At 42.5% G+C, this 23095-nt stretch overlaps 1 protein-coding gene and 1 long non-coding RNA gene across 2 annotated transcripts; one reads left to right on the forward strand and one right to left on the reverse strand.

The window, feature by feature from the left end:
* Positions 1 to 22303, reverse strand: LOC135080882 (zinc finger FYVE domain-containing protein 26 homolog). Its single transcript, XM_063975611.1, has 23 exons — positions 22114 to 22303; positions 21262 to 21341; positions 19474 to 21127; positions 19283 to 19404; positions 15257 to 16969; positions 15084 to 15182; positions 14197 to 15009; positions 13397 to 13671; positions 11012 to 11146; positions 9849 to 10136; positions 9547 to 9794; positions 9396 to 9515; positions 9241 to 9364; positions 8943 to 9190; positions 8040 to 8230; positions 7360 to 7608; positions 6606 to 6722; positions 5742 to 6212; positions 5215 to 5443; positions 4176 to 4473; positions 3818 to 3952; positions 2627 to 2753; positions 1 to 182 (listed from the first exon to the last, which is right to left on the reverse strand). The coding sequence occupies exons 2-23, from the start codon at positions 21325 to 21327 to the stop codon at positions 15 to 17; spliced, it is 7890 nt and encodes a 2629-aa protein (XP_063831681.1). The 5' UTR covers positions 21328 to 21341; positions 22114 to 22303; the 3' UTR covers positions 1 to 14.
* LOC135080403 (uncharacterized) lies at positions 17097 to 18845 on the forward strand. The gene is made up of 4 exons (XR_010258999.1): positions 17097 to 17349; positions 17699 to 17840; positions 18009 to 18230; positions 18578 to 18845. It is a non-coding gene; the product is annotated as an uncharacterized LOC135080403 (long non-coding RNA).
* Positions 22304 to 23095: the final 792 nt, after the last annotated feature.

Raw genomic sequence — 23095 nt, forward strand, 5'->3', positions numbered from 1 at the left:
TGGTCTAGCGAGCGCTACAGCGGCTGGCGGGACGTGAGGCGCTTGAGGCAGGCGTTGCGCACCTGGTCGTGCGGCAGGCGCTCGGCCTCGTGCAGCACGCGACGAAGGTCGCTGGTGCGGTCGGCACGTGCAGCGAGGATGTAGGCGCTGCTTACGTTGCGGCAGACCAGATAGCACGATATCTGAGAAATAACTTGCCAGTTAAGATAGGCATTACGCCTTTTTCCACTGAAACAGAGCTGGGTTAAATGCTTGGACGAATAAACCACTGGACATGAAACCCTCTAAGAATCATATGGAAACACGTTCAACCAATTTTTGCGGGGGGAGAGGTATGACAATTGTCAAATAATGACATTTAGTGCTGGAAATAATCGTTAATTTTTTATATCGATAATTATGTAAATGAACGAGTGAATGAATGAACCTAATGAGATAAAATTAATCATGCGTTGGATATCTTTATGTACAAATTATTTAAATAATGAATGAATTGGATTGATTTAGACATAATATGCAACAAAGTCAAGTTAGTTACACCATAATTATACAACTAAAGAACGGCAGGACAGATTTTGAAATTAGGATATTGTGTTAGAAGTTCTATAAGCAGTACCATCCCTCTTATGTATTGATTGCCGCATTGCAAAGTTCTTGCAAACCAATTTTATTTTTGAGTACCTACCTATGTCTTGGCTGGATGATGCTTACGAATACGGTAGTGAGTAAAAAACTTTAATATTTGTGTTGTGTATTATACAGGGTGTCCCAAAATTAGCACGTCACGCTGACACCAGAGGTAAATGAGCTTAAGACGCAAATAAAATTGGTCATATCCTAAAACCTATGAAAGTTTTCTATGGACATTATTTTATGTTTCTATGTCAAAATAGATATGTAGGGTTGAGAGGGGGGGGGAACCGTTGGTACATTTGACAATTGACATAGACAAGACAAACTATTTACGGTCCAAAACTATGCAGAACAAGAAACTAAAACACTAATATCAGTTTCTCATGTTTACTTATTATCATCAAATACATTTTGTTTTAAATCTTTATATAACATTTTTCTATTTAACTAGTAAAAGTTGTGTGATTAAATCGGACCATAAAACTCTGCTGTCAAAATTCGAGTTTCAAACTCATCAACAATCACTACGATCAATCAATAACACACTGACAAAAGGACTTCTTAGGCTAAACTCTATTCACTATAAAATCATACAAACCCAAAAGTTTGACATAGTCACTAAATGTTAGCAGTACCTCCAAGCTGTACTTTTTCTCATAACTCCCTCTACCCATTTTCTTCTTTTAATTAGATCCACTGGAAATCTAAAATTAATTTGAATAATATCCGTTTCGATAAGTTTATCGACAATTTTCAAGCCCTATACATCATCTATATATATAAAAGAAAGTCGTGTTAGTTACTCCACTTATAACTCAAGAACGGCTGAACCGATTTAGCTGAAAATTGTCAGGGAGGTAGTTTAGAGCCGGGAGAAGGACATAGGATACTTTTTATCCCGTTCGAAATAAAAAAAAAGTCTGCTTATTTATTGCCATTAAGGCGGAACAAAGTTCGCCGGGTCAGCTAGTCTATATATATAAAAGAAAGTCGTGTTAGTTACTTCGCTTATAACTCAAGAACGGCTGAACCGATTTAGCTGAAAATTGTCAGGGAGGTAGTTTAGAGCCAGGAGAAGGACATAGGATACTTTTTATCCCGTTATTTATTGCCATTAAGGCGGAACAAAGTTCGCCGGGTCAGCTAGTAAAAAATAAAATGTGAACGAATGAATGAAGCATATAATCCAACCAAATTAAATATGCCACATGTTTTAAGCATTTACCTGTACAATGAGAACTTTTTAAAATTACGTAATTATATTTTGTTTACATATCAAATTTTATTTTTTTATGAAAAAATAGCTACTTTTTAGGTTGAAAATGTAATTACGCGTGAGAAGAAACATTCTTTGAGTGATTGGTATAATTTTTACAAAAAAGTACGGCGCATTTACCCATTTTTCGTGATAATTTTACTCTTCGAGAGCTTGCGTCATACTGACAACCTGAAAACATTTACCATGGCAAATTAGCCTTGGCAAGTGCTAGCGGGGTAAAGACGAAAACGTCACTCGTTACGCGTCCAGTGGTTTATTCGTCCAAGGTTAAATGGGACAGGGCAGAGCTGATTACCACGACCTATAAGGGAAACAGTACGCCAGTTTGTCGAAATAGAAGTGTGAAATAGAGCGCAAGTCTTACGCCAAAACGCGCAAATAAAGACTAACCTAAAAAGAGCCTAAGTTGCAGTTTTTCTAGCAAGCTAAAGTAGATGGCGCTAATTAGGTTGCAGGTCGCATTTGATAATTTAATTTATTTGAAACTTAAAAGATTTTCGAAAACGTGACTCAACATAGTCCAAAATTAACAAAGAAATTCAAGCAGTTGTTCCACCTCTACACTAGCGCCTCCTAGCGGGATCAACAGCAATCGCAGCCATTTATTTATACATTTAGGTACAGTTACAGTACATAGAATACCACTCGGTCATAGGAAAAATACAGCTGCAAATCACTTATAAATCTATGAACCTTACAACATTGACCACTCACCTTGATAGTGACGCTGTGTATGTCCGCAATGAGTACCTCAGCTTGTTCGTCGTGCAGTTGCGCACGCGCCTCGCAGCGCGCCACGACTGCGCTCACGCCGGCCTCGAGGACCTGATCGCTCATTAGGCTAGAAATAGGGAAAATAAGCTTTGTTTTTATTGAGCTAGAGCATAATATTGCGCACGAAATGACTGCGCTTATAGCGGCCACGAGGACCTGATCCCTCATTATGCTAGAAATAATGAAAATATGCTTTATTTATATTGAACTAAGGCACAATATTGCGTACGCGCCACAACTGCGCTCACGCCGGCCTCGAGGACCTGATCGCTCATTAGGCTAGAAATAGGGAAAATAAGCTTTGTTTATATTGACCTAGGGCATAATATTGCGCACGAAATAACTGCGCTTATAGCGGCCACGAGGACCCTGATCCCTCATCATGCTAGAAATAATGAAAATATGCTTTATTTATATTGAACTGAGGCACAATATTGCGTACGCGCCACGACTGCGCTCACGCCGGCCTCGAGGACCTGATCGCTCATTAGGCTAGAAATAGGGAAAATGTGCTTTATTTATATCGATCTAAGGCACAATATTGCGCACGCCACGACTGCGTTTATAGCGGCCACGAGGACCTGATCCCTCATTAAGCTAGAAAATAGGGAAAATAGGCTTTGTTTTTATTGAGCTAGGGCACAATATTGAGCACGAAATGACTGCGCTTATAGCGGCCACGAGGACGTGATCCCTCATTATGCTAGAAATAATGAAAATATGCTTTATTTCTGTTGAACTAAGGCACAATATTACACGCACGCCACGACTGCGCTCACGCCGGCCTCGAAGACCTGATCGCTCATTAAGCTACAAAGGGAAAAAGGCTTTATTTGTATAGAAATAGAGAACATAATTTTAACTGTAATGTTTAAATGTCGCAAACATTCCAGATTAGGCGCAAATATTACTATTAAGACGCTAATATTCATATTGCATTATATGTGCGGATGCCTCATGCGTCCCTTTGTAAACGATCGCGAAAAGGTAGTACAGAAATGTCGCTGGTACAGATAACTCCATATAGTATTGAGTCATTATTTAACAGAATAAGAATACGTAATTGTAAAGTACGTACGAAAACTGTCTAATATTATAATTTATGAGTGTGTTGTATGATATCAAACTTACTTGGCAGCAGTTTCTTTCGATAGCCGGATACATTTGGCCAAAGTCTTGACTTCCATAAACCTGTCCACTTGCACTAGATACTTGGCCACATGGGTATAAATATTCATGGAGTCCAGTTTATGTTCTGTTATTATTCTGTAGAAAGAAACAATTGTTAATTATTACATCATCACAATGTTAAACATGGCCGACTTTTGATCATATTTCAGTCAATATCATACAAAAGACGATCGACGAAACACACAAATTCTCGCTAAAAGGACATTTAAGACAGTTTCAATAAGTCAGGTAAAGTGACCGGTGTTCCACTGGTCCCATGTCTCTTTTGAATCCATGCCTTTCCTCCACACACACTTACTTAAAAGCCAAATCGAATCCAGCTTCGATCGACTGTCCGGTAGCCAGGACCACAGCAACCAGCCTTATTTTATCTGTATTAGACCCGAACAGAGTGACGGGCCTGAAGTCGTTGTGCTCTTGCTCCCTCCGAGGCACTCCTGGTATGACTTCGTTGAGAACTTTCTCGGTCAGTCGGCCGCTCGCTTCACAGGCCGCGAGGTATTTTGACAGCTCGATCTGACGCGTCATCGTCGTCATTAGGTTGTCTATGGTCACTTTGTCTAGGTGGAATTGGAACGTTTTCGGGTCGTTCACTTCTGCAAAACAAAATTAATATTTGTTATTAGTCAGTGCGCTTATCATTAGTATACTTCCTAGTAATATTGATTTCTTTAATCATTTAAAAAAAAAATCAGTAGGTATAATAAATTCGATTCGAATACAAGACACAAAACGAGCCAATAAGAAATAAGGTTTGTCTCAAATGTCTATTTTCTTACGAAGGCGCTATACAGTAATGCGCGCACGCATCAGTGACAGTTGCGCCTTTTATTTTTCGGTGTACTTATTGCTAGCGACAGGCACGCATGGGCTCAGATGGTATAGCGCAGCATTGAGATGGTGTTGCCTGTTCTGTAGCGCGGCGAAGGGCGCGGGCGAGCGCGCTATTGGCCGCGAGTACAGTAGCACGCAAGTGGCGGAGGTGCTATATTACGCTCGATATACTTACTGGTAGCGACAGGTACGCATTGACTTAGATGGTATAGCGCAGCATTGAGATGGTGTTGCCTGTTCTGTAGCGCGGCGAAGGGCGCGGGCGAGCGCGCTATTGGCCGCGAGTACAGTAGCACGCAAGTGGCGGAGGTGCTATATTACGCTCGATATACTTACTGGTAGCGACAGGCACGCATTGGCTCAGATGGTGTAGCACAGCACACAAAGCAAGCCAATAAAAAATAAGATTTGTCTCAATGTCTATTTTCTTACGAATGCGCTATACAGTAGCGTCCCCAATACATCAGTAGTAACCGCGCTTACACTCGATATACTGTACTTACTGCTAGCGACAGGCACGCATTGACTCAGATGGTGTAGCGCAGCATTGAGATGGTGTTGCCTGTTCTGTAGCGCGGCGAAGGGCGCGGGCGAGCGCACTATTGGCCGGGAGTACAGTAGCGCGCACGTGGCGGAGGCGCGCGCGTGTTGCCCGCTGCCGCACTGTAGCGCGTATAGCGCGTCCAGACGTTTGCTCATCTCTAGAGTGCGGCAGATGTGCATTATGTACTCCTGTAAAAATGTAATGTATAAATGAAGTATAACCTAACGTATGTGCCCTATAATACAACATGTAAAATTACTTCTCTTTGTAAGAAATCAGGCACAATTGTGCAAAAGATTAAGGCTGAGTTGCACTGTTGGCTTGACAGATTTTTGACATTTGTTACGGTTAAAGTCAAGATGATCCAACTCAACCTAAAACTGTCGTATTATGATTTTACACAACTATACTATGTCGAAATTTTCCTATAAATGGTTGTAGGTATGTTGCATTTTTTTTACCTAAATAAAAAAGTTAAGTACTCACCGCCCACATTTGCAGTGTGTTGTCCATATCGCTCATGGCCTTCAACAGCTCATTGACCCTGTCCTTCTTCAAGCACTCCATGTAAACGCAATCCGTGAACGTCTCCTTTTCCACCATGTTGTCATAACAGTACGTTATCACCTCAGTCATGTTGCTATGCTTCATGTAGAAGGCTATATTCGCGACGTGAGATCCGTAGTTACTGAGGTAGTAAACACATTCTTTATAAAAGAACGGGTCGAGTTTTCTCAGGTACAGGTCGGGTTTAATTTCCGTGTGGTTGTTGTTTCTTCGTAACAAGCCCTGCGCTAAACTCTTCTTCGGCTGTATAACGGCGGTTTGGAAGTCGCTGTAGTCGCCTTGTTTGATTTTCTTCACGCTCGCGAGCGTGTGCATAATGTTGAGAGCTGGCTCGGTAAGCTGGATTTTTTTCTTGCTAACGTTGAGTGACGCTAGTTTCTCGTTTGTCGACTGAAAATATTTTATTTATTTATTAGGTACACCAACAAAGTCACATACATAATACAGTTCATACATTTTAACATGGTTTAACACATGATACGTATATGACCTCAATTACAGGTATACACAGCATTTCTTTTTGCAATTTTTTTTTTAATAAAGTAAATCGAAAAAAAATCCTAATATGATAGCGGAAGTTACGTTTTGGTCTCTTACCAATATATTTTCTATGGCCTATTAGAGCAGTTTCAGACTAGCGTTTTATACTCGCGTATTTGCTCGTTTTTAAAAGTATAGACGCACCTTTTACCCACGCGTACTCGTACGAGCGTTGACGCGCTTGTAAGCTCTTATATCCACGCTCTAGTCTGAAACCGCCCTTAATATGACAGCACATATCACCTTAATGGTCTCCGCCTTGCTCAAGAGCTGCTGGTTGACGGGATAGTTCATGTCTTCGAGCATGCTCACGATCTCGTTCAGAAGTGGAGGGTTGGCTTGAGGGCGATCAACCCACGGCTTATTATCAAATTAAAATAGAAAATAAGACAACAATCACCTTAATGGTCTCCGCCTTGCTCAAGAGCTGCTGGTTGACGGGATAGTTCATGTCTTCGAGCATGCTCACTATCTTTTCAGAAGTGGAGGGTTGGCTTGAGGGCGGTCAACGCACGGCTTATTATCAAATTAAAATAGAAAATAAGACAACAATCACCTTAATGGTCTCCGCCTTGCTCAAGAGCTGCTGGTTGACGGGATAGTTCATGTCTTCGAGCATGCTCACTATCTTTTCAGAAGTGGAGGGTTGGCTTGAGGGCGGTCAACCCACGGCTTATTATCAAATTAAAATAGAAAATAAGACAACAATCACCTTAATGGTCTCCGCCTTGCTCAATAGCTGCTGGTTGACGGGATAGTTCATGTCTTCGAGCATGCTCACTATCTTTTCAGAAGTGGAGGGTTGGCTTGAGGGCGGTCAACCCACGGCTTATTATCAAATTAAAATAGAAAATAAGACAACAATCACCTTAATGGTCTCCGCCTTGCTCAATAGCTGCTGGTTGACGGGATAGTTCATGTCTTCGAGCATGCTCACTATCTTTTCAGAAGTGGAGGGTTGGCTTGAGGGCGGTCAACGCACGGCTTATTATCAAATTAAAATAGAAAATAAGACAACAATCACCTTAATGGTCTCCGCCTTGCTCAATAGCTGCTGGTTGACGGGATAGTTCATGTCTTCGAGCATGCTCACTATTTCGTTCAGAAGTGGCGGGTTGGCCCGCGGGCGGCCGTCGGACTGTGCGCTCGATACGGAAGCCGACCGCTCAGAGTACCGAAGGCTGTGCAGTCTACGGTTCGGGAACGATTCGGAAGCTTCTCTGCCGTACTCGCAATCTTCCGTCACCTTTAGTGAAGTGGTTTATAGTAAAATGATAAAAGATATTAACACACAATGTAGACAAAAACGAGACTAGATGATCTTTTTGAAACTGAGAGCTGCGAGTTTTAAACGCGACATTTATTATGTAGGTAGACCATGAGTTCACACATTTAACGTTTCGACTGTTGCAATAGCCGTGGTAACAAGCAGGTATAGTAGCTCTGTTTTAAAAAATGTAATCTAATGCGTTTTTATATGGCTAAGTAAGTTGAATTAGCTATACATAATGGCTGTATAATAATAGTTACGAGCGGTGAATTTTTAAGAAAAACGAACAGCTGAAAAATGCCGCGTTTGAATGATCGATCGATGATGAAAACTATACGAGTATGTCAAATCAAAGGAAATAGATACAGCGAAATCTCTATAAAACCTAATGCTAATGACATTCTCACCTCGACGCAGACATTGACGGCGCTCTTGAAGCAGTGCGCGAACTTGTCCCGCGCCTGCTTGAAGCAGCCGGCCTTGAGGCACGCCTTGCCCCACGCCGCCAGCACGCTGTTCCGGGGCAGCCCCGACTTCGTCGCTATCTCCAGCGCCAACTCCCACTTCTCAGCTTCTAGTAAAGACCGGACTATTTGACCTGCGAGAGAAATAGTTAAGATTTTAGGCAAAATAGGCTGCAAAAATTAAGGAGTAAAGGGTAGATCAACTGTATTTGAATCGTGTGAGCCTGTTACGGGGTAGCCCCGACTTCGTGGCTATCTCTAGCGCCAACTCCCACTTCTCAGCTTCTAGTAAAGACCGGACTATTTGACCTGCGAAAGAAATAGTTTTTTAACTAAAATGGACAAACAAAAATAAAGGAGTACTTGAAATTAGCTATAAGTACTTGGAATTTTTGTGAGTGAGAAGGGAGATAGATAAAGTGACAGCACACGCACAGGAAACCATAGGTGTCTTGTATGTCTAATGCAGTGGTTCTTAACCTTTAAGTCATGAGGGACCATTTTATCAAATTTGTATTATCAGGAACCACCTCATAATCATAATCGGTCAAAAGTAAACCAGTTTGACTGCAAAAATCAGTTAAAAGTGGTATTGACCTAGGTGTGCAAGTGCACTTCGTGGACCACTTGGAATACCTCCAGGGACCACCAGTGGTCCGCGGACCACCGGTTAAGAACCACTGGTCTAATGTTTTCATTTCTGGTTCCTCATTTTCAGTCTTATGTCTACGGGTGTGTAATAGAGTCTCACTGGGAAACGCTTCTCCTCTCTGCCCATTCGTGCCGTTATTGCTGCAGCATTAGCGACTTTATGTCTAGTGGCGGAGGGGCGGGAGTCGCACTCACTGGGGTGCGCGCCCTGCTGCGGCACGAGGTGGTGCGCCTGGTGCTTGACGAGCGTGGCCATGGGTCCGCGTGCGCCAGGCAGCGCGTGCTGCGGCTGCTGCAGCATTAGCGACCTTATGTCTAGTGGCGGAGGGGCGGGAGTCGCACTCACTGGGGTGCGCGCCCTGCTGCGGCACGAGGTGGTGCGCCTGGTGCTTGACGAGCGTGGCCATGGGTCCGCGTGCGCCAGGCAGCGCGTGCTGCGGCTGCTGCAGCATTAGCGACCTTATGTCTAGTGGCGGAGGGGCGGGAGTCGCACTCACTGGGGTGCGCGCCCTGCTGCGGCACGAGGTGGTGCGCCTGGTGCTTGACGAGCGTGGCCATGGGTCCGCGTGCGCCAGGCAGCGCGTGCTGCGGCTGCTGCAGCATTAGCGACCTTATGTCTAGTGGCGGAGGGGCGGGAGTCGCACTCACTGGGGTGCGCGCCCTGCTGCGGCACGAGGTGGTGCGCCTGGTGCTTGACGAGCGTGGCCATGGGTCCGCGTGCGCCAGGCAGCGCGTGCTGCGGCTGCTGCAGCATTAGCGACCTTATGTCTAGTGGCGGAGGGGCGGGAGTCGCACTCACTGGGGTGCGCGCCCTGCTGCGGCACGAGGTGGTGCGCCTGGTGCTTGACGAGCGTGGCCATGGGTCCGCGTGCGCCAGGCAGCGCGTGCTGCGGCTGCTGCAGCATTAGCGACCTTATGTCTAGTGGCGGAGGGGCGGGAGTCGCACTCACTGGGGTGCGCGCCCTGCTGCGGCACGAGGTGGTGCGCCTGGTGCTTGACGAGCGTGGCCATGGGTCCGCGTGCGCCAGGCAGCGCGTGCTGCGGCTGCTGCAGCATTAGCGACCTTATGTCTAGTGGCGGAGGGGCGGGAGTCGCACTCACTGGGGTGCGCGCCCTGCTGCGGCACGAGGTGGTGCGCCTGGTGCTTGACGAGCGTGGCCATGGGTCCGCGTGCGCCAGGCAGCGCGTGCTGCGGCTGCTGCAGCATTAGCGACCTTATGTCTAGTGGCGGAGGGGCGGGAGTCGCACTCACTGGGGTGCGCGCCCTGCTGCGGCACGAGGTGGTGCGCCTGGTGCTTGACGAGCGTGGCCATGGCGTCCGCGTGCGCCAGGCAGCGCGTGGCGTGCGCTGCTCCCGTCTCCGCTAGACGACCGATGCTGCCGCTGCTACTGGGAATAGATACATCAATAAAGTAAGTAAACTATGTTTGGGAAATGGGAAACATTAAAAAATAGAGTCCAATATTTATGTATGTTTTGAAAATATTATGCAGCTTACTATTTTATTTATTTTACCAATGGTCCCTCACTCGGCAAGGGGCACACTGAAAACCAGCGCCGTGGCCTTCGTCACCGTGGGCCACGGCATATGCTGAGTGGGGTCCCGTTGCAGTGGGCATCTTGTTGGTGAATGGGTGGCACTGCTCAGTTTACTCTTGTTTTTGTTTTATTTTTTTTTCTTCTTCCATTATTATGTGCCACTGTCATGTCTATGTAATTGCCTGTATTTGTGTGATGTCCATTGTAATAAATGTATCTTTCTTTCAAATGGCTGCACAATATTATACGCAGACACTTCTTCTTCCACTTGACACCATACGACTCAGTTTCCTGTCATGGTGTATCGTGTCGGCGACAAAGTGTCTACGTTTTCGCAGCTCCTAAAAACTAGTAGGTAGCGTGCACGTGCATATTATGTATACGTACGGATTACACCAGCACCAAGCGTAGCCGCCAACGCTACGAGTGTTGATCAGTTAATTTGCCAATATTATTTTCTATATCCACATTTGACGAGTGGCGTTGGGCCTTGGAACCAATATTGGGGCCAACGTGTTTCGTCCAACTTACCTCCTCTCATGCGGACTTGACTTGTACTTGACTTATGGTCCTATGTCCCCTAGATGGGGCAGAGGGCGTCCACAACAGTCCTCCATCTCGTTCGGTCTTGAGCTTCTCGCTTGATCTCGCTCCAGGTCTTGCCGATCTTCTTCGCCTCGTCCGCTAGAGTGCGCCGCCAAGTTTGCCTGGGTCGTCCAACTTACCTCCTCTCATGCGGCGTGCGGGAATATAACTCGGCGGCGGCGAGCAGCAGCGAGCGGCGCGCGCGCACCAGAAGGCGAGCATCGCCGCCGCCGGATAGCTCGCGCGCCACTTCATCGCTTCTATCCAGCAGGAACCTAAGACACAAGAGTTCAAAATAATTATAATAACTGCTAGACAGGGTATGCTGAATTGAAATATTGTATGATGTAAACAAGTTGCTAGATACAGGCCTGCGAGCCTAGTGCAGAAGTTGTGGTCATTACTACTACGAGAAATGCTGAAAAAAGCCAACCGGGCGATGTGAAAATCATTAGGGTAGGCCTATATTCAGCAGCGGACGTCCTGTGGCTGAAATGATGATGATAAACAAGTCATTAACTCGATTACGACTACAAAAAGGGTACATGTGGAAATCATTAGGGGAGGCTTATGTCCAGCAGTGGACGTCATTCGGCTGAAACGAGAGATGTGTAGCGAAACCCTCCAAATTCAAACTAGCACTCATATTATCATTATTAGACCGAAAAAATATTTGTCGCTGATAAACATAATAATTTATGTATGAGTTACGTAAACGCATTGTTTTATGTACCTCGGGTAGTCCGAGTTGATGGAGTGCATCTTCATAATAGTCAGGCACAGCGTGACGTTAGGCGTGAACTCGAAGCTGAACTCAGCTCGCACCGCCTCTTTGCGGCCCGCGTTGGTGGACAGACACCAGTCCATACTGGTGACGTCACTCGCGTGTTGCTATTAGGCGAAAGGCATATTCTTTAGAGACTATTGACATACCTCGGGTAGTCCAAGTTGATGGAGTGCATCTTCATGATAGTCAGGCACAGCGTGACGTTAGGCGTGAACTCGAAGCTGAACTCAGCTCGCACCGCCTCGTTGCGGCCCGCGTTGGTGGACAGACACCAGTCCATACTAGTGACGTCACTCGCGTGTTTCTACTAGGCGAAAGGCATATTCTTTAGAGACTATTGACATACCTCGGGTAGTCCAAGTTGATGGAGTGCATCTTCATGATGGTTAAACACAGCGTGACGTTAGGCGTGAACTCGAAGCTGAACTCAGCTCGCACCGCCTCGTTGCGGCCCGCGTTGGTGGACAGACACCAGTCCATACTAGTGACGTCACTCGCGTGTTTCTACTAGGCGAAAGGCATATTCTTTAGAGACTATTGACATACCTCGGGTAGTCCAAGTTGATGGAGTGCATCTTCATGATGGTCAGACACAGCGTGACGTTAGGCGTGAACTCGAAGCTGAACTCAGCTCGCACCGCCTCGTTGCGGCCCGCGTTGGTGGACAGACACCAGTCCATGCTGGTGACGTCACTCGCGTGTTGCTACTAGGCGAAAGGCATATTCTTTAGAGACTATTGACATACCTCGGGTAGTCCAAGTTGATGGAGTGCATCTTCATGATAGTCAGGCACAGCGTGACGTTAGGCGTGAACTCGAAGCTGAACTCAGCTCGCACCGCCTCGTTGCGGCCCGCGTTGGTGGACAGACACCAGTCCATACTAGTGACGTCACTCGCGTGTTTCTACTAGGCGAAAGGCATATTCTTTAGAGACTATTGACATACCTCGGGTAGTCCAAGTTGATGGAGTGCATCTTCATGATGGTTAAACACAGCGTGACGTTAGGCGTGAACTCGAAGCTGAACTCAGCTCGCACCGCCTCGTTGCGGCCCGCGTTGGTGGACAGACACCAGTCCATACTAGTGACGTCACTCGCGTGTTTCTACTAGGCGAAAGGCATATTCTTTAGAGACTATTGACATACCTCGGGTAGTCCAAGTTGATGGAGTGCATCTTCATGATGGTCAGACACAGCGTGACGTTAGGCGTGAACTCGAAGCTGAACTCAGCTCGCACCGCCTCGTTGCGGCCCGCGTTGGTGGACAGACACCAGTCCATACTGGTGACGTCACTCGCGTGTTGCTACTAGGCGAAAGGCATATTCTTTAGAGACTATTGACATACCTCGGGTAGTCCAAGTTGATGGAGTGCATCTTCATGATGGTCAGACACAGCGTGACGTTAGGCGTGAACTCGAAGCTGAACTCAGCTCGCACCGCCTCGTTGCGGCCCGCGTTGGTGGACAGACACCAGTCCATGCTGGTGACGTCACTCGCGTGTTGCTACTAGGCGAAAGGCATATTCTTTAGAGACTATTGACATACCTCGGGTAGTCCAAGTTGATGGAGTGCATCTTCATGATAGTCAGGCACAGCGTGACGTTAGGCGTGAACTCGAAGCTGAACTCAGCTCGCACCGCCTCGTTGCGGCCCGCGTTGGTGGACAGACACCAATCCATGCTGGTGACGTCACTCGAGAGTTGCTACTTAGCGAAAAGCAGAAGAAAATTGGCATACCTCGGGTAGTCCAAGTTGATGGAGTGCATTTTCATAATAGTCAGGCACAGCGTGACGTTAGGCGTGAACTCGAAGCTGAACTCAGCTCGCACCGCCTCGTTGCGGCCCGCGTTGGTGGATAGACACCAGTCCATGCAGGTTATGCCACTGGCCGCGGAATCCGAGTTGCTGCTCAGCATCAGATTGTCGTTGTCGGAGCTGGCCTTCTTGCTTATCGTCTGCGTGTAGCAGTCGTCGCAGACGCGGAATTTGACACCGCTGGGGTATGTTGGCACCTTAAACATGTGCTTATATTAATAAAATAACAGTAGTAAATACATCATAACGCAATTGACTTTTAACTTTTGATTATCAACTTGTCGTCGATATTTAAAAAAACACACCTAACAGTTTTGGGTACTGTAGTATTTAGAAGCCAGATCTCTCTAACCCGTCTAGTCATCCTGAGGAATGTAGGCCCCACAGATCACAGAAACTAAAGGGAGATGTGAAAAGGGGGCGGGGCCAGTGTCGCAGCAATATGCTTAAAAAAATAGAACACATCGCTCGCGACAGCAATGATGACAGCAGCGACGTCATTATGTGTAAACAGTTTACATTGCTTGCGTAGTACTAAAGATTATTCGAACGTTGAGTACTGATACCGCAGTGCAGTGAATAATGAGATTCGAACTCAGCGCATTAGTTGGCATCTCTCTAGATCTCTATGGCAGGCCCCGATCCCCATTAGCCTCTGATAAATTAGAGTGGGTCACGCTACTACATTGGAGACTAAGTGGTCTGATGATGATGATGATTACCTGCATCCTGTGCCTCGAGCAGGCGTGACACACCAGCCGCCCGCACCGGCGGCAGTGGTGCCGGCGGATGATCATCGAGAAGATGGACGCGCGGCACAGCATGCAGCGGTCCGCAGAGTAGTCCTCCGCCCACTGCTCCTTGCTCGGGACCTGATCCGGCATCACGAAAGGACGCGACGCGGCCTCAATGTTAATCGAATCGATCGACTGCAGCAACGAGTCGTCCGACTGCTTTGGCGGCGCCGTGCATGCGTTCCGCGGATTCTTCATATCCAATGCTTTCTCCGCGTAAAACCTCAACAGAGCGTCCACCGCGTTCCTCGATATCACCAAACTCTCTATCGTCTTTATATTGTAGTACAAGTTGTCCCCGCTCGGATCCCGCTTCAAATTCGGCGATATCTTATTTATTATATTCGCCAGCATGTCCAATTTCGCGTTCATGAGGAACTGCTCGATCATTAGCAGAGGTTTTTCTATCAAATCCCAAAACATGTGGCGCATGTTCACTTCGATCTCCACCATAATTTGCAGTCCGATTTTGATGTTCTCGAACGATTTCCAGTCGAAAGAATTTTCGGATATAAAGTCGATGCAAACTTGAAGGATCTCGACGTTTCGGACTTTTGACATCTCCTCTTGGATCAAGTCCATGGCTTGATTCATGGGGAGCCTCGCGAGGAGTTCGCTGATGAAGTCCGGCGTGGCCTGGTTGGTGTACTCGAACAGTTGCCGCAGGAGACTCATTACGATTAAATTCTTCATGTTCTCCGACACCTCGTGGACGTCTGCCCATTCCAAGCAAAGTTTGTACTAAAAACACGAGTTAAATAAGTAAAATACCGCCAGATTTTGTAACAAAGCTAAAAATGTTCGGGAATACAAACCTGTTGACTGTCCAAAAGAACTTCAATAACGTTTTCCGGATTTTCGACAGATTTTTCATAAATATCATACCAGTGATGTACGCCCATTATAGATGATATCTGAAATTAAAAGACATGATTAACAATGAAACAAAAATATTATTTTACAATATTGGACGAAGAAACAATCGTACCTGATCATATAAGGGGATTTTGATCATCCAATCCGTACATTTTTCGTATAATTCCTGTTCCAAAAGTTCCTGGTTTAAAAGGAATCTCAAGTAATCCAAAGCCTCTATAGCGCCCTCTGCGGGCCAGCTGCTCAGATTGTTCAGAATCAGATCTACTTTCAACTCGGGACACTTGAGGAACTGGCAATACTTCCAGTTGTTGCCGATCTTCGGATTAGTCGCCAGTTTAAACAGTATCAAATCTCGCAAATTTGCCAGATTTGCACTACACATCTGTTGCCTCTCTGACAGAGAGTCTATGATGTTCAAACATTTCAAAATTTTACCAGAGTTTATCAGTTGCGGCATGTATACAAAGAGTTTGTCCAGGTCAATAGTGGTGTGTAAGGATGCTAAGTATTTATTGCCATCGAATAAAACCTTATTGCAATTAAACCTATCTAGTTCCATGTAATTATTTAACGCTTTGGTCCTTGCGTCCATGCTTTGCTGAAGACTATTTTCATTTGAAGAAGTGTGAATCTTCTTTATAATGTGAGCCAACACCCAATTGTGGAGAACAACATAGGTCAGACATTGAGGATCTGGGGAACGTGGCAACGGAGCAAAATTCGTTACTGGGTCTATAAATAAATTCTCCTCCGGATTTTTGAAGTCATAAACAGCTTGAAGGAGATTATTGAAGTTAACTTCACTGGCTTCTTTGTGTGGTCCGGTCAGAGTGATAGACGGACAAAAGTTCAAAATAAGCTTCGGTATAAGATTGACGTTTAATTTCTTGCAAATCGGTTCTAAATTGGTGACAGGCACTTCTTTATTGTTAATCATATTTCCGAATATGTCGTGCAGCTGTCGCCCTAGTACGGAGAAGTATGGCGCGTCTGCTACAGCATCAGGGGACTTGTTTTCCTCTTGTTCCAATTGTGAAACTGTCTTGCAGTACATGTAACACATTCTCAAGTACGGGATTCTAGTTTTTCTATTCCCCTGCCGTGATACGTCGCCAACATTACACAAATCCTTGTCAGACGCAGCTACAACGTTCATATATATTTGGTGATACTTCTGCAGTAAGTTTTGATCTAATTCTGTCGATTCGTTTGAATTAATGACGAGAGCCAAATCGTCGCACGATTGTCTTAATTCTTTTGCGAGCTGGTTCAATTTACAGAACTCTTTGTGTTTTATCGGAATTCGGCAATCTGTTATCAACCCGCAAATATTATCGACAAAATTAAACGACTTTTCTGTGTTGCCGAATATTTCGAAAGTAACGCTGGCTATGTCTTCAACGAATCGAATGTAGTTATTTTTCTTGACTGCAGCGACATCTGTGGAGTGTCTGACTTCTGCCAGTTTTCGTTCCACAACATTTATGAGACCATAAGTTATTTCTCTGTTAAGCCCGCTACTGAGTAGAATATCTACGGCATTAATGAAAGGCGCATTTTGGTGATTGTACAGTTGCAAGTGTGGGTGACGCCCCGCTAGTTCAATGATGTCAAAAGAATTCGGAGCTCTATTTGATGCTAGAAATCCTTCCACAAGGCCCATTACTTCAGTGGAGACCACTGATAGCGCTGATAGTTCTTTAGTAGGATAGCGAGTGTCGCCTCTGTAATAGATGATATTCTTTATTTTGGCCACGAGATGTCTGAGCTGTTCTGTGAATGTAACTTCAGTTGCGATTTCAGAATCGGCTAGGTCGAACATCTGAAATAAAAGATAGGCATACCTACATGAGTCAAACAAAATACATAACTGTGTCCCTTTTTGTGCACAGTCCCAATATCAAACAATGAGGTAAACCTCTTTAACCGATAAGGTAGAGTTAGAAACTATTATAAAGTTATCTATGACTTTGATTTGACTGATGTTGACATTGTCAATAAGCCCACACTCAGTTTGTTGATAAAATTCCAACTCGCAAATACTCAAGAAAGTTAACAACTATGTTTTGTTACATTAGATGATATTTTACATAATAATATGGACGATAGATCTAGCAGCCGTACACAGCGCTGTATTGAAGGCATCTAGGAATGATTTAAGTTACAACATATGGAAAGATAAGGTGACCGAAACGAAGAAAGGTATTCTTTGTTCTAGATTTGCGTTTTAACCGCGTTTCACGGTTGTTTTGGCATACAAGTTTTCATGCTAGCTACATTTCACGCTTCAAGAAACCAAAGATTTCTATGACATGAGAAATTTCTCACTATGTAACTGTATGGCCAGTAACGGCAAATTTCAAATAGACGAAATACGAATGAGCGTACAAGGTTATTTGTTACACCGTATTTTAGGTAAAACTCGTTTAGGCGCGATTGGTCCAATTCGCGAGCCATTCGTGTATTGGTGGCATTACTCATCAGCATAGTACACTGTTCCAATTTACTTTAGTTTATACAAATAACTCCATATTATATTCTTTTGTTTTAGCTAGCCAGTGACTCAACTCACAAAAGAACATTAAATGGTAATACAGATAATGATTACGACTACGAACACCTCTTGGATGAATATTACGAAGAATCTTTGAATGAATCTAAAGAAAACAAAAGCTATCGTATATTTGGCAAAGGTGTGTTTTACTGAAACGTTTTTACTACTCCAGTATTTTTATGTACTTCGAGATGCTGCTATTACATTGCTAATGAAGCAAAATGACATAAGTACATGTTGGTGCAAGCAAATTATCACCTATTGCCTTGGTGATAGGTCTCATTGATACACTGCACTATTTTTACAGATGCTGAATCTAGCTTCGCAAATAACATGCGAAAATTTATGGATATCAGAAATAAAAATTGTTCACAGGAAGATATTGGTATAAATGCGATCAAATGTCTGTTAGTAGATTACTACAACCGAAAACAACCGCTAAATGTATTTGTGGGCCGACTGTGGACGATAATCAGAGTTTGGTTTATATTATACATTGTATTAGCTATTCCTTTATGGTGCATGAAAGGTAATATTATAATTTTTAACATTGTCATTTTACTTTTTGAGCCTGTATAAAATTGCACTCGACAACAACAAACATGCACGAATTTGTACTTCTAACTTTTTTTTGGGTTCGTATTAGTTCGGAATTGAAATTGTTATATTTTATACCAATCTTATTTTGCATTTTATTTACAATTCAATGATTTCAGACTGAGTTGCTTTGTCTAAATACTCGCGACAATTTGGCTATCGGCCACATATTTTAAACATCGTCCCACATACCTAACAGTTCGATTTCAGATTGAATTTCTGAGCCGATATCACATCGGAATGTTAAAAATCATTAATTTTAAAGCTCTCAAATTTCAGGTTTATGTTGCTGCTGTTTTTTCTGTAGAATTTTCAAACCACACCAAACTATTGCGGAAGCCAAAAGTTACTTTATAACGAACCCGCCGGGATTACTAAAAACTACAAAAGGACATGAAGTACTTTACGAACCCACGAAAAATGAGAGAGATGCCTATGAAGAGTTTGAGCATCTAATAAGAACCATATGACGATAGCAATAAAAATATTTTTTCAAAAACTTTGACGTTTTGTTGTTTCAGTGAAGAGGTCTAACAGATAATTGTAACTTTGTTATTATGTATCTCAAAATATCCATGTCTGAATTTTACGTTTTTCAGTTATTTTTAGATCTAGATATTATCTATCTATACATATTAAAAATATATCGATCTACACATATTTTTAAACAAGATAACAAGTAGACAAGGTTATCATCAAGACAAAACAACTGTATTTAAGATAAAAGGTGATTTGAATACATACCTAATTACCTACTTATTGATTATAATAAAACAATATAGGTGTATTGTTAATGTTATATTGCTATCTGTTGGTTTCTTTATAAAGCAATCGTCAAAATCTTTATTCAAGTGAAATGTGGCATATAGGCAAGTGAAAACAGGGAACTAAGAAAAAATAAATATTTAAAAAATGCAAGCAATCAGCAAGATGGAATATTGCAATGAATAATAAATATGAACTGTTAATAAATAACATCCTTACCTCTAAAATCTGATTTGCCTTTGAAAAGTCGTTGTTGTAGAGAGCTAAAGCCACCAAACAATTGGGTTTTGCCAGCATTATGGAGATGAAGTCAATACTGCTGCTTTTTGTAGAAAGTACTGCTGAAAAGTAATTCAAAATTAAAATGTTGTCACTAAACTTTTATTCAATAGAGGATTGAACAAAGTTACCATCATCATTAGCTGATATTGTGGATGCTAGCATTACATGCTCAGAATCATGTTTGGAGATTGTATGCCTCTTTCTTGGCCTTGGTTTTTTTCTCAAGGTCTTAAATTCAAACTCACGGTCGTCGTCTTCACTGCTTTCGTCAACCTCTACATAGTCCAAACAAAGCTTCAACTGCAGTGGGTTTGTGTCGGGAGATAATGTTGATACCAGCTGCAGTTTCCATATTGAGTGGTTGACAACCCTCACAAGGTTCCTGAATCTTGTGGTAACAGAATTATCCAGCTCATCAATTTTGTTATCAGCTTCTAGCTTCTCCAAACATAACTTCAATGTATTTAGGACAATTTGTGTAGTCAAAGCATTACACATGAAGCCAGCATTGTTCGTGTTTGGACTCTTGAGGCTCTTGCTTTGCTTCTTAGAATAAAAGTAAGAACACTCAGAGTGTGTACCGCACGGGTATTCCTGGGTGTGTTCATAACATGAAAAATATTCATATCTCAAGAATAGACACGAAAATATATTTTCTATCACTTCAATGCAATATTGTAAAGGTTGTATGGACAAGACCAAGCGTTTGATTTCTTCCAAACTGGATGTTGTTTCTTGAGGGTCTTCTGCCCCCTCAGAAGAGTTTAGAACGACATCTATTATCTTGGTAATTGCACAGTAGCTGTTATAAGTGAGGACATCCCAATTTACATTTTCATTCTGAATCCCTATATTAGATTTGCCACTCAAAGTGTTGAGCTCAGACATGAAGTCAATGTTGGTATTTAGAAGCCTTGACACCTTGTATCTATCGACTTTAGAGAGCCTGCACACTTGGGATATCACAGTCAATGTGCTCTGCTGCAAAACTTGACTAAATATAGACGTGGTCATTATTTTACAATTATTTTCCAAGCAAAACTTTATCACAGTTAGTTCTCTCTTTATTTCAGTTAAATAAAACTGCAACTGCTCATCTGCTGTGGTGTATGTGTCCAGTATAGAAAATATATTTGTCAACTGATGGACAAGTGATGATAAATCATATGTTTCGGCGCTATTGGTGAGATCAATGAGTACCATGATGAGTATTTGTTTGGTGAAATTGTTAATTTTGAAAGTAACATTTTCCATGTCATGGAGTTGATGCTTGTACACTTCAGCAGCTTTCAGTAACCAATGTGTCTTGTCCTGATAACACAGCTCAAGCATGTACTCTGGTGTTAACTTGAACTCTCTTTGTGGTTCATTCTTTTGCATAACATCAGAAGAAATCCATAGTAATTCAGGCCTATCATGTGGTATGAGGCTTAACAGTATTTGCTTTCTATACTGTCTGAAAGAATCTTCACACAAAGGGGTTAGTATGTGCTGTATAAATTGGTTCAAATACATTTGTGTCCATCTGACTAGAGATATCAAACAAATTAACTTCTCAGAGCAGTTGTTCTCTGCAAGTTCATTTTTTAATACTTCTAAGTAAATATCCTGAATTTTTTCTGTGTTCCCATCATTTTTGGAAAATTCTTGTATGTAGTTCAAAACTGAAGATGTTGTCACAGGGTTGCTTTTTAGGCTGAGTTTAAGAAAGTCTAATGTTTGGTTGGATAGATCTGCTTGTTTTTTAGATTGTTCTGTATCTTCATAGTATTTTAAGATCTCCTGAAATATAAAATAAATATATATTAAAACTTAAATAGCAATGTTTAAAAATTACCATCAATTGAGCACAATGACACAGAGTACAATTACGAGTACATGCACCCACACAAAATTTAATAGCAGTAGAATCCTACCTCGTATATATCCTCAGAGGGGTCATCGAGGAGACGCAACATATACTGCAGCTCTTCCTCCTTCATGTTGTATTTGGCACCTACAACACCATATAGTAATATGAACTTATGATGAAAACTTATTTATAATTATTATGCTATAAATAACAGACTTAATTCTTTTACAAAAATGAAAATAGGTAGAGTTTATAAACTTTTAACAAGTTGCAAGGTTTTCTTTATTCAGTGCCTTAGATATTTAATAAGTACCTATGCAGTTTTTCCTGGAAGTTTCCTACTATCACTGATTAATCAGTACAACACAAACATTGTAACTGCAAACAGAATATTATGTCAACTGTTATCTCCCAATGTGTTACTGACCTAGCTGGGTCAGAAGTCAATGATATTGTTTTTTTCAATGCACAGTTACTAACAGGAACATAGACTTAGCTAATTGATTTCTAATTTGTTTTGAACTCAAACATGGTAATTATTAATAACATTTATGGTTCTTTTCATTTATGTAGGTATTATTCATTTGGCTATGACTTTGAACAGAAAACTACTAGTTTTTGTAAGAACACACGTTAAAAATATTTCAGCTGTACAAAATATTCTAGCGACCTCAATACCCACATGATAATGTCATCAATAACATTGGCAGACAGTAAGACAATAATTATTATTTATTTTGTTTACATATTACCTTCAAAGTTACATTAAACAAGTCTGTATGGCAAACTAATCGTGTTAAAGAACGGATTATCTGTAGATCAACCTAAAACTATTGTTAACATCTATCTAATTACCTAGGACATACAATTTTAGAACCTAACGATATTACAAAAGAGTAGAAGACAAAAAACATACCTACAGTGCCAGGTAAAGCAACACTGAAGTCCAACCAACTCCTAGCTGGATTCCGTCCAGTTTAAAGATTTGTCAATTGTCATCACGAATTTAACATAAATATGTGAGTAGAATAGGTACGCTTCAAGATGCAATGTTTTTATTATTTGTATCACTAAATAAAACTGCGAGCGAGTGACCAAAACATCTGTGATCTGTGCATCTGTGGACCAAAATCACCATAGAGAAAAGTAATGGGTCAATCTTGAAAGCCAAAAAAAACACTGTCCGGGGGAAAAAACTACCCATAACGCTTAAATTTTAATGTAAGATATTTTTTTTCTGTTACTTTCATGTTTAAATTAAATGGGGTACAACAAAAACGGTGTTTATTTTAGCTTAAAACATCTGAAAAAAATCTTCGAAGCCTTGATATTTGATTCCCCTGGGCTGTCCCTTTGTAATTTTTTGAACAAACCATTAATAATTTACCTATCTATAGTGATAAATTTAAGATTTTTTGTAATTTAAGAGTTAAAGGGTGAGTAGTTTAATGATTTAATAAATACACAAAGTCTGTGCCAGTCACTCTTTTTTATTTAAAAAATAGTTTGTGTTTGTCCGAGCGCAACGATTGATTCCCTTGGCGCGTCACTAAATGCCACCTGCCTTGCTATTATAAATGTCTACGGTGAAGGCGTGCACATCGGCAAGTGGCTTTAGTCGCGCTCTGAACATCACGAGGAGAGGTCGCACGTCTTGACGTTTCCAAGCCGGATTTACGAAGGTAAGAATGTGATTCCCCTGGCTTTGTTTCACTAGGTCATTGATTACCTTGGCCACTATAAAAAATCTTTATTGATGATTAAGAATTTCTTTACTAGGATTAACAGTAGGGTATATAGGACTGTTAATTGTTTTTATAATAATCATTGGCAAAAATCAATCCATTTAAACAAAATCGAAAGAAGATTCACTTTTCTTGACTCCCCTGGCATTGATT

Source organism: Ostrinia nubilalis, chromosome 18 (genome assembly GCF_963855985.1).
Source record: "Ostrinia nubilalis chromosome 18, ilOstNubi1.1, whole genome shotgun sequence".
Lineage (NCBI taxonomy): Eukaryota > Metazoa > Arthropoda > Insecta > Lepidoptera > Crambidae > Ostrinia > Ostrinia nubilalis.